General features: G+C 43.0%; 1 protein-coding gene across 23 annotated transcripts in view; it reads right to left on the bottom strand.

Moving 5' to 3' along the window:
* The window catches only part of KDM2B (lysine demethylase 2B), a 110,415-nt gene that overhangs the window by 31,034 nt on the left and 65,769 nt on the right, over positions 1–13,612 (bottom strand). For 22 of the 23 annotated variants that reach the window (XM_080559466.1, XM_080559472.1, XM_080559451.1 and 19 more), the window contains one exon: positions 6,141–6,227. The exons of the other annotated variant lie outside the window; for it this stretch is intronic. In XM_080559466.1, coding sequence (XP_080415592.1) covers positions 6,141–6,227 — 87 coding nt within the window. The remainder of the gene's footprint in view (positions 1–6,140; positions 6,228–13,612) is intronic. 23 annotated transcript variants of the gene reach the window in all.

The raw sequence follows: 13,612 nt of genomic DNA, 5'->3' as shown, positions 1-13,612 counted from the left end.
TGAACTTTATAATCAGTACTTTCAACAAATCAACAAATAGGATTCACAATACACACGGATTTGTGTCTGCAAATCTTGCAGACTATGGGCATTTGTATCTGTTGTTGACACTTAGCAGAGTTGAAGCACTGCTTTGAGATCACCTCAGACACCTTTAAACTGGTGCCTGGAAAGGACAAAATGTGACAGCTTAAATCCCCGTTTTCTTGCTCCTGTGGCACTGGACTGACTGATGTAAAACTTGATTTGAATCACAACCAGAAAAACACAAAGTCCAACAAAATTACACAGAATTATTTTGGTGTCCTTCTGCCTTTTTTTTTTTTTCCTCCCCCTTCTTAGCTATTTTCCTACGCTATAAATACTAAACTAAGAAATCAGTCTGTCTTTCCATGCTTGCTTTTAATTGTCAGTTTTTGCTTTCTAACATGTTCATATTCTCACAGGAAGTACCCCAAATGGCTCTCCAAGGGCTGCTCTGTCCTAGGGAATTTAGCACAGGTTTCCTGCTGCTCCTCCTAGGAATGTAGCTTTCCTGGTGGTAGCCCCCGGGCAGGCTCCTGAAACTGATGCTGTTTTGATGCTGTGCCATTTATACGTGCTCAGATCTGTTTCAGACACTACTCCGGTTAAAACACTAATTGCTGGAGCTAGTACCTCAGTGCTCTTGCTGCTCTGGGTGGAGCTGGCCTAGCAGTAGCTATGGTAGGAATTCTTAGTAAGCAAGCAAGTAAAAACCAGAAGTTTTTATTCAAAGGTTTTCAAGAACATTCTTTGTCCACCTAGCACCTCTTCCTCTGAATTGAAAGAAAAACCTGATGTAAAACAATGCTCAACACTTCTCAAAAATCACAGTAGTGCTAACCACAGCTAAGATTTTTTTCAAGTTGAAGTTTACCCAACCTCTTGAATTCACGCTATTTTTCTAATTTCTACATGCATTCAAATTTTATTAATTCTTAGACCATTTAAATACTATTTCTGGCATTTGATGCCATGCACAAAGTTACATATACGTTCATAAAACTGGAGCCATGCATAAAGATGCTCTATTATTAGAAACTGGTAGATCATCTTCCCTTCCCAGCATTATTCATGTGAAATACCAAGAAGAAAGAAGTCTCCTTGCTAGAAAATGGCAGCAGACATGTGCCAAAGGACCATTATGGGATCCAGATCCGGACAGACTATCACTGCCTTTTATTATTTAAAATACAAGTTATTCTGAAGAATCTAACACCCTTTTCATCACCAGTCTACTTTTTTTGTCTGTTGTATACATGCACGCTATTTACTTTAGGCTATGAGCAGTGATCAGAAACCTTATTTCCAGACTAAGTTTATTTATGGTGTGTTTATACTCACTTGTTCTCATGCCAACATTGTCCGCTAACTTAAATAACTCTTCTCCTCCCCTGGTATTTATATTCCCTGAAGTACTTACACATAGCAGTCATCTCCCCCTTCAACTTTGTTATGCCATGCTGAACAAGACATGCCCTTCTAGTCTCCTCTCTTAAACATCACATCTTGAACACTATATGTGGTTCTGGAGTCCCATATCCGCCCTCATCTCAAAACCACCTGTAGTGGAACTAGAATAGAGTGATAGAGATGATCAAACATATGGTATGGTTTGTGTACCAGAAGACATTGAAGTTACTGGTGTTTTTCAGCTTGTTTTTCTGCTTTTCTACACAGAACTTTATCAAACAGTGGGGTCACTGTTACAGGATGCTATGGCTAGCAGAAAGATCAAGAGGTTCCACAAATTATTAAGTAAATTCACAGGAAAAAAGTATCTACCAAGGAACAGCAAAACAAAGCTGATGATATGACCTTCTAGCTTAACTGTGAAGTTAAACAAAGGAAAGACTGCTCTGTTCTTACAGCTGTGACTGGCCACTCTCGAAGCAGGACACCGTGCTACAAAGACCGTCTGGTCTGACTGAGTATGTCCAGGTCAGTGCTTCCTCAACCATTTTGTTTAAATCACTTTTTCTTCCTGATTCTCACACACCAATACATAGCTATGAGCATCATTTTGCATTGCAATTGCAGGGAAGGGTGTTAAAAAACAAAAAAAAAAAAAAACAAAAAACCAAAAACACAGTTTAATTAAAATTTTGATTTGTAGCATTTACTAATTAATAGCACTCCTTTAAATAGGGATATTATCATTGCTCTATGATACTTTTCAAGTACCTTCTCTTAAAATTAAGAAGTAACAATTACACAGAAGAAGCGTATGAGCAGGGAGGTCAGAAAACCAGCCACGTTTTCCAGCATTGTTAACCAGCCACTGAAAATTACAGCTTCATCTCCTGCTCACAGCCAGACCTATACATATTTGGACACTTCCTATCATTACAAATGCAATGGCTTTAGGTTTATGCCAGGTAAAAGAGATGAGAATCTGGTGCAGTCTGCATTTCTGACTCTTCACAGAGCAACAGAGTCCAAACACGTTTTACTTCTTTACAGCCACTCTTTATAGACAACTAAAGATCTTTATCACAATAAAAACTGAGAGCACTGCCACGGAGTGTAATTAAGTGCTACTGTAGTTGACTGTTGTCTTCCAGAAATAGGAAATGGTTTGAAAAAAATACATGGTTTCTGCTTGGGCCATACTACAAGCTCCTTTAATAAGCCATTAGCCCTAATCCCTGTGCAGATGACATGGTTTACTACCAAACTTTCTGCTGAAGGTTTCACAGATCTTTACAAACAGAAACTTCACTTCACAACCCAGGATGTGAAGCAGCAGCAGCATCTACTAGGAACAAGCTCTGGGAGCGGAGAGGTGCCACTCGCCACATGCAACCCAAGAAGGCTGCAGCAGAGCTGGGAACAGAAGATGGACCTTTGCCTCCCCTTCTGTACATAAGATCATCAGATGTCACCTACTTGTTTCATCTCCTCACCAAAACATCTGACCGATACTTCTGTTTCTTTTCTCAGTGAACAAAGTTTTTGAGAGCTGCAGAAAAACAGGACGGCCCCAAATGCCTTTAGAAAGGGTAGACGTGAGCGACGCGGCACGAGGGGAGCACAGCACGCGGATGGGACTTAGCTGAGTGTCTTGCCCATTGCCCTGTCCGCTCTGAGCTGTGATTCAAGGTGAGTGAACGTTTCTTTCCTACAGCCCGGAATTTCACAGTCTTCAAACAACCATTTTGCAGCACAGAACCGCGCACACTGTTGGCACTCACATTAACAATGTGTTAAAGAACCTGTGAGTCGATTCTAAATAGAAATATTATTTGCTGCTTCTAAAATCACTAAGATTATTAGAGGCACATTCTTTCAGAAGCAAGTCAATATACCTAAGCAAGCCCTTTCACAACGTGGGCTATTCACATAGTTACGTTGTTTACTTCCTTCTTTGGGGATTCTCTTACCTTAGTAAGAGTTTTCTACCTCTGCTCTACGTTTTCCTTGTTCCATCTCTTTTCCATCCTTGTTTCTCTCCTCATCCTGCTCTCTTGCTGTTTCTAGCCTCTTCCCTTCCTTTCTTTACAGTCATTTCCATTTTCTTTGAAATGTTTTGGCATTTAGTGCCGGCTTTATTCTTCCTTCTCCATCTGCTGCTCTTGTCTTTCTAAATCTCTTCTGGAGGCTTCTCTTGGGAGAAAGTAAGAGACACGTTTTTCGTTTATTGCCTCCTCTTTGTGAATTCCATTTCCTTTCTTTTACTTTAAGGACTTTGAATCAGACAATTCTCCTCTCCCTGGAAGCTGGTGCACCAGCTACACCTTCTTACCAGCCCCACAGAAGCCAGTACCGTGCTGTATCCTATCTGCCGCCCCCTTTACACATCAGTATCTCCAGAAAGGCACTCTTAAATATTTGGCATTTCTCTTATACACTATAAGAGCAACACTACAGAAGCAAAATTACTGCAGGGCGTTACTCCCCTGCCTTGTGTTCAGTGTTTGTGGAATCTTCCAGCCATGGAGACCTGCTCCACCAGCTACAATCCAATTTTAAAGGGAGTTTCCCCCTCCCTTAGGGGTTTCTTCTCTGTCAAATCTTCTATTTCATTATCAGGACTTACAAGGAACAAAGGAGAAATAATGAAGCTTAACCACTTACAGCATTGCTTTTATACAAATTTCCCTTACATTGTCTTTCCAACATACTTTAACTTGGGGCCCAAAGATGCAACACTAAGACACGTCCTCGGAGCCTGCTCACTTGGCCTCTGTTTCCAGAGGAGGGAAATAGCTGTGGTACGAAAGGTGATGCACACATTTGTGCATCAGAAGGGAGTCCAACAAACAACAAACTCCTTTTGCAGAACATTCAGCCGTATCTGTGTGTACCTTTCAAGTTAAGCATAATGCCAGCTGATTACTGATCAAGCAAAGTAAGTATGAACACTATGGTAAATAAATGGTTTTTATTTGCAAATTTCAAGCTAAACTCTGACTTCCTATAAAGTTTTCCTCTTATTTGTGTGATGTGTAGAATTGTTTGTTATTGTAACTTAGCACTAGGAATGATGCCTTTAAAAATGTCTGCTTTCAAAAAGGCTGATGGAAAATAAGCACCAGAAAGTTAAAAAATACAAATATACACACACAAATTTGCAGGCAGCAAGATGGATTTTGCAAAAAGGAATGAGATTAAAATCACAAAAAACAGAATCTCAGAATCTTTTACAGTTAGTTATGTTGCCAATGCACAGAAATAAAATATAAGAAGTGAGACATCCATCAAGGATTCCAAAATAAAGCGAACAAGAACATGAACAAACACCAAAGCTTATGAAAAAAACTCCAAATATTAAGATCCTTACTTGTACCACAAGCTCAAAAAATTCAGCACGAGTCAATTGTTCCTTAGTTTTGTTTTATAAATTTCACACACCAGTTTTCCTCTGGTCCCAGAGATTTATTTTTTTTTTTAATTTGATGTTTAAAGTATACTTGGCTGGTGAATGAACAGCAGCTATCAAAGCAGTGGAGTGGAGCATCCGACATCTATTCCTCTCAAGGTTTTTAAACAAATCGTTGTTTTTAAACAACTCAATGTTTTAAACACAATGCATGCTCCTACAGATCTATTACAACGTAAAAGGGAAATACGCATTTAGCAAGCTGTGCCTTATCTGAAATGCACCCAGCTAAAAGCCAGAAATAAGGCAGAAGCAGGATCTCATGCTCCCTTTGCTCCACTTTTCCCTAGCAGCTGCTGAAGTCCATGGTCTCCTACTCCCCATCTGAAACCAGCAAACTCTCATGGCTACAAGTGGCTATATAAAGAGCCACAGCAAGTACACCAGCAAAGAGAGAACAGGGAAAATAATTCACTCACAGTTAATGATTTGAAAGTTATTTACAATGTTAATAACAACAGATTTTCAGATAGAAGCCTGATTAAAGTTGACTGACCCTTTCAGGATTTCTAGAGAAATTATGTATTATAAAACTAATTCAGTGAAAAAGAACAGTAAAAATAGAAGCGATGAGACATCATCCAAATAAGCAAAGCTTTTACAGCACGCTGAATAACTGGAGTGTGGTAAACATACCACTGTTATAAATAACATTCAGCCTTTTGACATTATTCTTTAGTTAATTATTTCAAACTCTTCATAAGCAATAATGAAGCAAACCTCCCTGATCTTCTGCAAAGAGAAGAGAATTACTCCCATATATAGGAACAAAAATGAAGGTACAGAGACAAAAAAACCTCCAAAGTTAGTGGAAGATGTGTATGAGAAAAATTCTCTGTAGTATGAGACAAAAAACATCCTCTCATCCAGATCAAAGTATTTGCTAAGTGATCAGTCTGTAGGATTTACGCAGCATTTAAATTTACACAAAATGTTGCATCAACATTTTCAAATTTAACTATGATTAGCAAATGACTAAGACATATCAAAGTTTTATACAGGTAAGTAAGGCGCAAACAAATTCTTTTTTAAATAGAAACCCTACTAATTTCTCCCTACTGAGGCACCTTTTTGTGTTCTGCTTCAACAAGCAGTCATAAAACTATTAAAAATAACTTTTTGTGTTAAAAGTGCTAGCTGCTGCCAAACTATCACAGAAACCACTTGTCAGATTATAGCTAGAAAACACCAGGATCTGGCAACGATTAGTAAGTAATTGTGAATTGTGTCTCATTACCTTTGGGGTCTTCTTGGGCCAGCTGACCACAGGGACACCCGAAATGGCAAGATTTTGGTCATCATCAGCATGTTCCTTCAGAATGTTCTGTTGCGAACGAAAAGGTCTTTATTAACCACAGAAATATTTTTTCCAGCTGACGAGCGCAGAGACTTACAGAACACAACACCTACCCTGATGAAAAAGACTGACGTGATCCCTGCTGACTCGTTACACCTCTGCGAGCTAATTTTGCTTCAGAGCTTCCGATTCACAACAAAACTCACACGTTGTTACAATGCCAAAAGTGCAGTTTCTTGCAGCACAACAGACAGCGAAACCAATCAACGAACCGCCTCAAATATTACAGATTTCTTTAAAATCAACGTATCCAAGAGACACCACAAGTGCTTTCCACTGGTAATACCAACCACTACCTCTCCATTTTAACTCTACCTCGCTAAAACCCAAGCAACCACCACAACCAACATCTTTTCTCCTAAGCAAGTCTTCAAAAGACCCAGGAAGATCCTGGCTCTACCACCATTATTTCTGCAGTCGCGGGGCACCAGACACAGTTTAGAGCAATCCTCAGATGCCTGAATATTTGGGTAAGTCGAGGTACAGCGCATGGTGCCTCACAACCTCTCGTCTGCGTGTGGCAATTGAGGAGCACCGTCATTTCCACTGGCCTTCCTCCCGCACCAAAGGGCAGGCCAAGTTGTTGTAACCTAATTCATTTCACGTGATCGGATAAGACGTTCAGTTTCCTGAGTATTCACTAAGAAACCATCTGACTTGGGATGGCACAGGATGAAGGGAAAAGATTGGTCTTCCTGCCCCCACCAAATCCTCTGCCTGGAAGCACTGGCCCAGTCATCTCATGAGTGCGTTGCGCTGCCTTACGCCGCTTCGGCCGCTGAGGATCGCTCCCAGCACCGTACAACCCAAGGCAGAGGTGGGGAAGGCTCCTTTTAAGTGTACTTGGTGGTGCAGCTGGGAATCATCCATGCTCTCCATGGCTCCCTACACACTTACTAACCTCGCTACAGAGCTCTTCAGGTGGAGTTCAGCAGCTGAAGACGACGACAAACGAAAACCCCAAACAAGGAGGATCCTTCTGAGCTGCTAAAAACTGAGGCCCAAATAACCACCAACAGGTTAAGGAAGAAAAAATTGCTCCAACTACACAAACAAGAGCAGCAGGTTGGAAACTACCTTGTAAAGAATTTCGGAGATAACCCCAGACAATGAAAGTCAACACCGTTGCTCCCAATTATACCGACTTCTTGAAAAAACCTTAGACAGCAACAGGCACCAGGCCCTCTCAGCACCACCACCGCCGGCACTCTCTAATTTAATAACTAGAAATTTCACACACTATACAAAGAGAGCTTAAAATACAGGCGTTTTTAATAGGAAACACATTCGGAATTTCTCTGTAATCGTCTGCCTAAGGCCGGGCATATGACGGCCCCGTGCCAGACCCCAGCAGCCCAAGCACCAGCACCCGACTCCAGGCTTGTGTCCCTGATGTGGAGCACAGGCAGGCAGCAAACACCCAGCCCCAAAAGCTACCAGCTGCTACAGACAGCTTAATTAACGGCAAGTTAACTAACTCCTGACTAAGCAGAGCAAGGCTAAGTGAGCACCTCCATTCCCGCATCCCCTTTGTATTGAGGCAGCAATCACCGCGATAACTGTGAGCGCATTCTGGAAGTCAGTTTTCAGTCCTAAAAATGGAGAGGGCTTGGTGTTTTTATAGCAAAGCCCAAATTCTCCAGAGCAAGAAGGCAGCTTGAGAGCCATATAAACAAAGGACAAATTAATCCCTCTTTACTTTGTTACTCTTAAATTTGGAAGTTTGCGAGACAGAAAACCTTAACGTTTCCACTCATGACTGTCAGAAACTCCAAGCTCAATAGCAAGCAGAGCATATTCCAGGAACTTGGCAGGGTACCGAGGGTTTCTTATCGTATGTATCACGTGAAAATATTATCCAAGAAGAAATTTAAAACTCTGTCAGTTTATCATATCGGCCAGCTGAAAACAAGGGATGTCTCAGCAGCAGAACCATAACCAAGCCACAGCTGCACTGACTGGTGCCAAATGTCAGCACACAACAGGCTGGGGGATGCACACTTCACCTGCTAAAAAAGAAAAACAAAAAAAGAAGATAAAGAAAAGCCACGGGGCTTCAGTTAGACAAACAACACGATGCTCATCCGGCACAAGACTGCCCGATTCACTACACTTGAAGGCTGTGGTGACAACAGCAGGTATGAAGGAAAGAAACTGAGTAAGTATGCAAGAATCCAGCTTAGCCATTAATTTCACAAGCACAGCAAGGAATGACTCCCCTGAAATGCATTCAGTAAAGGGAGTGTTTTTCTGCCATCAGAATGAGAATGGGGTAAGATGTCTTGGCAAGAAAAAGTAAGAACATATTTCAGCAGATATCATCTGTCTTGCACAAGAATCTGCTGCTGCTGCCAAGGAGTTGCGGATATTTGACAAACTCTGTTCTGCAAACTGAGTTTCTTCTGCCCTAATGGACTTCAACAGTCCCTTCGAAAGAAGAGCAGCATTTTTGCTTTGAAGTGGGGAATGTCTGTGGCATTATTAGGAGGCAGATCTCACAATCCTCTTTCCCAACATCAGCAAAGGAATTACCATCCTGCTAGTAACACAACAGAAGTGCCGTGTGCTGAAATCAGAGCCCGCATGCAGACAGCTATCACTGGCAGCGTTTAATGTGGGATGCAGACTGCTCAGCTCTACCTGTCTTGTGATGTGGGGTGTGCAAACTACACCAGGGTATAAGATGGTTGCATCTCCCTTCGCTTCTTCATGCCTAAGTCCACCCCAATTGCTTCTTTAGCAGGCTGACGTACCGTTTGGCAGCAAAACATGAAATGGAGAAGTGGCACGATGAAACTCTTTCAGTCCCAAGGGTCACCATCTAAGAATATTTATTTCTCAGTTATTTTTTTCTTCTCTTTATCTGTTCACTGTAAGTCCTTTTTTAACTGTTCAGTTGCTACTTCACTTTCAAATTGAATGGCAGAGAGCAGGCATGGTTGGGCTATTTCGTACCTCAACCTCAGGGCACGGATGGATGGAAAACAAGGTGTGACTGCAGGCTGCGTGTGCCTCCAACAGGTAACACCTGCAGCAGGGATGTGGCAGCAATGGCTGGAACACCTTCTGGCTGCTCACCCTGCCACCAGCTACACTGCCGAGCCTTCTGTTCCTCTGCCACTTGGGACAGCTGAGCACCTCAGGGAGAGGATGTTTTACCTGGGCAACGATTTCCCCTCACATGTGCTGCACATACACGCTCACACAGAGCCCAGCCGCAGACATTTGGGCACAGACAATGCTGCATCTCCTCTGACGATTGTTCAGATGCCATCTGCTAGGGAGAGAACGTTGCTGTCAGGAATCGCTGCTTGGAGCCTGTGAGAAGCTCCTTTGGTGGTGAACGCAAGGCTCATGGGACACAATTCCCATACAGCAGAGCTGCAGCCGACAATTATTTAATTCCTTGTTTGAGCTGAGGGAAGAATTGACCTGCTCCTCAAGTGAGGCCTGTGCTGTGCTCCACAAATAAGCCTCCCTCGCCTTGCTGCACTCCATCGATCACGCTGATAAATGGGATCTCAATCTGCGGAGGCATTAGCTGGACACTTCTGGATTGCTGGGTCCCCACTAGATAGTCACAGTTAGTTAGGAGCTTAGATGACATGTAAGGAATTTACACGGGCTTAAGATTAGTTTTCACTCTCCCTTCTCATAAGGAAAATAAATTACTTGACTTCAGAGAGCCTCACCTACTTGACATTAAGTAGCTGCATATAGCTGTAGTTGTATTTACCACCAAGAGCAGTAATCCACTCGCCCATCCTTTACTGTACCCTTGCTTCAGACAGCAAAGCATGAATTCTTTACGAGTTACCCTGAGTTGTTCTGTAAAACTTCGCATCGCTGAATAAAATGGTTTCCTTTCTCCAGTTTAACCACCCTTGTCCTGTTTTCTGAAAACGTTAATTATCTTACTGAGGCACAAAGACCTGCACGTCATACAGAAAAGTTCCTGAGCATATTTCATTAAGAAATAAAGCTACTACAATAAACGTGGGTTTAATTTTCTTCAAAAAGAAACTTGTTTAAGACTTTCCAAGCAGAGTAAAAACTTACCGACTTTCTGTCAGAGCATGTTCTTGCTATACATTTGTTAAAAATAACTCCCAGGCGGGAGCACTAAAAGGGTGCTTTTTATAGGCTGCATTATTAATACATCACGTGCACAAAATTCAGGTTGCCCATGACACAAGCCTCATGAATACAGCTGAATACAGTCCCAGCACACAGGATCTGCAAAGCCAAAGCTCTTTCTACAGGATTTCAGCCTCCATTCAATCACACACGGGACGGGTGCTCTGGATATTCATCAGAGGTGAGGTAAAGGTGCCAGGCTTCTGCTCACTCTACTGCTATTGCTATCAGCAAAATCCCCACATTTCCTGTTCAGGTTGGAAAACTGGTAGCCAAGTAAGAGGAAATATGATTTTGTGGTCAAGGAGATAAACACCATTCTGGAAAAATGGACTGTATTTCTTCCTCTGCCATTATGTCTCTATGTGACACATAGCAAACCTTTTAAATCAAGTTTCCGCAGGCAGTCAAGAATTATGTATGCATTCTCTTCTCACGCTTGGCTTGGGAACTGGATGCTAAAGCTCAGAACTTCCGTGCCGCAGAAACGTTAAGCAATTACAGTTTCAATACCATTAATACCATTAATTATCTTCTGCAAATTTCATTCTTAAATAACGCTAACTGTTCCGAAAGTCACATCAGAGGCGTGTAAAAACACCATCCGAAATTACAGTCACTTTTATCTTAATCTCTTTGCACGTTAGTTCCCTACCTGTGAACCAGAGATAACAACAGCTCATCAATCACCGCTTGTGAAGCACACGAGCACTGCAGTGATGAGCACCACCGAGAACCCCAGGGAACATTCGTATCACCGTGTTCAGCCGCGGGTCTGAGCAGCGTGCCGTTCCTCGCACACCCTGCACAGCAAGGACAGAACGAAACGCTGAGCAGCCGCATTCTGCACGCCGAGCAACGCAGTAACCCTGCAAGGACCATTATGTTAGAGGTATGCTCAAGGGGCTGAAATCAGTCACTTGGCACCTTTTCCATCAGTAAGCTCTATCCTTTGGAGGTAGAAGCCCTAAACATGCACCGATAATGCTTGTTTTTGTTTATTAAAGCCAACGAACCTAACAAAACTAACTTCATGCTTCGGTATCGCACGGATTACAAGGAGATAGGATGCTCTGGCTCCACTATTTATTTTCTGGCACGACTGGCACGGTGACAGAGAGCAGTCCCCGCAGGGCTGCAGCACGAGATGGCAATGAGACGTGCCTTGTCGGCGGCTCCCTCGGACACCTTGCTGGCAAACAACGGGAAGGGCCGCGTGGGGAACTCCAGTCCCGACGCGAGAAGCGGCATAACTCAGGCAACCACTGGTCTGAGCACAATTCACCCAAACTGCCCCAAATCCTTCAGAGCACCCAGCAAGGAGACAACGGAACTGCAGGGGGAGTTGCGGAGGAAGCAGACTGCGGGGGGGTTCATTATTTACTGTGCTGTACTCACCCTCATTCTCTGAAAATTGAGGGCTGTCGTATACGCGGGCCCACTCTGTACAAAGACGGGTAAGAAAAGAAAGTTCTTTAACAGTTCTTTAGACACCGTTCAAGAAAATGTTTGTCAGTCAACGTCCTTTTGAGAGCCTTGCCCTGACTAATCAGTCCCAGGCTCGCCAAACATACAGAGGTGACTCCAGAGAAAACAATTCTGCAGCATGTATGATGTTTAGATGTGGTCATGGGCTCTTGAACCAGCAGGGAACCATAAAGATCCAGATGTTGGGCTACATCGTGATGGTTACAGTGTGTGCTGGCACGGGGAGGGAAGTTTAGATGCAGGCAATTTTCTGTGCAATTATCAAAGGAGATGGAACATCAAGATCACAACTCTGCCAAGACGAACAAAATAAGCTGGCAGATACGCACTTAATACTGGTTAAAGCACGGCATCACTGCAAGTACATGACTTGGACCTTTTTCTTAAATGTCCACTCAGAGTTCTCCACCTCTATAGCTTGTGAAGCCACTGCTCTGGAGAGGGATAGAGCAGCACTACTCCTAGGCGGTGCTTGAAAGCAGACTCCCATATGGCATCTTGCCGGGTTCTAGTTAGATGTGTCACAGTGCATGGGGGTACGTCATCAAAAGAGCACGCACGATCGCACTCTGAACATCTGTACCATCTATCATGTTGTACCCCTTCCTGGGATTTCAAAAGAAGGGGCTGTTTATTTTTAGGTGGAACTTGGCCCGTGCTTGAAGCTCGGAAAAGTAACACTACCATTCTTTCTCCTTCACCCCAAACTCATCTCCTGGTTGTGAAATTTCATTTTGATTTCCGATTAGAACGTGACTGACCACAAAGCAAGCCTGTGAGTCTTACTGCCACGACCGTGGGCAGGCACACCACCTTCATACACAAAGCAGCTGATTTTGCAAGAAGAGACTTTCTGAGCTCTTGTGGTTTACCAAACCGAGTGCCGCGTATCACACTTCCAGGCTCCAAGACTGCGGAATAAGCTTCCACTGCACGTTGCGTACGCACAGCCTTCTTCAGCTGGCTTTGAAGCCTTTTCTAAGCAGCTGTTGCACCAGCACTGAAAAAATACAGGCTCCCCTTTTACCGTATAAATGCATTTTCCCCTCAGACTTTGGCTTACACAGCTCACGTACAGAACACACGCAGCTGAAGAATCACACCCTACGCAGCAGCAGCACAAAACTAGCAGTCCAAACACGAGATCATGAATTAATACCAGTAGTTTCAAATCAGGCCAAATTTCCATGGTATCAAATCTATCCTGTACTAGAGGACAATTTTAGCCTTATTTAACAAGTACAAGCCAAATGACGAGTATGCCGGTCTCAGCTTTATTTAAAAACACATTAATATGCCTATTTTATACAATGTGAAAACAAGATGCAGAAAAGCTAACCAAGTAGTTCAGGGGGATGCTGCAGATCAGAGATTAGAAGCACCAAGGCTACGCTGGTCTTAGGGACACAGGGACAGATTCCTCCTATGAGGCACCACTTCCAGGACACTACAAATCTGAACAGAAGCTGTGTCGCTAGTGGGCATGCACTCCTCACACCGCCGCCTCCAAATCGTACCAGCGGAGAATAATTATCAACCCATAGAGGGCAATGGAGGAAAAGAAAATGAAATAGGTGGGGGAAAAAAAAGGAAAGAAAATGCAACGGAGAACATTAGATAATCTTCTGCATTAAAATTGCATATTTTGTACGTGTCAGTTAGATAGACTCCAGAAAAGAAACTAGAGCAAAAGGGGCAGATTAAGACTATAAATATAAACAGACTTC

The sequence above is a fragment of the Anser brachyrhynchus genome (genome assembly GCF_964034855.1).
Source record: "Anser brachyrhynchus genome assembly, chromosome: 17".
Lineage (NCBI taxonomy): Eukaryota > Metazoa > Chordata > Aves > Anseriformes > Anatidae > Anser > Anser brachyrhynchus.
This window is presented reverse-complemented; position numbering and strand designations above follow the sequence as displayed.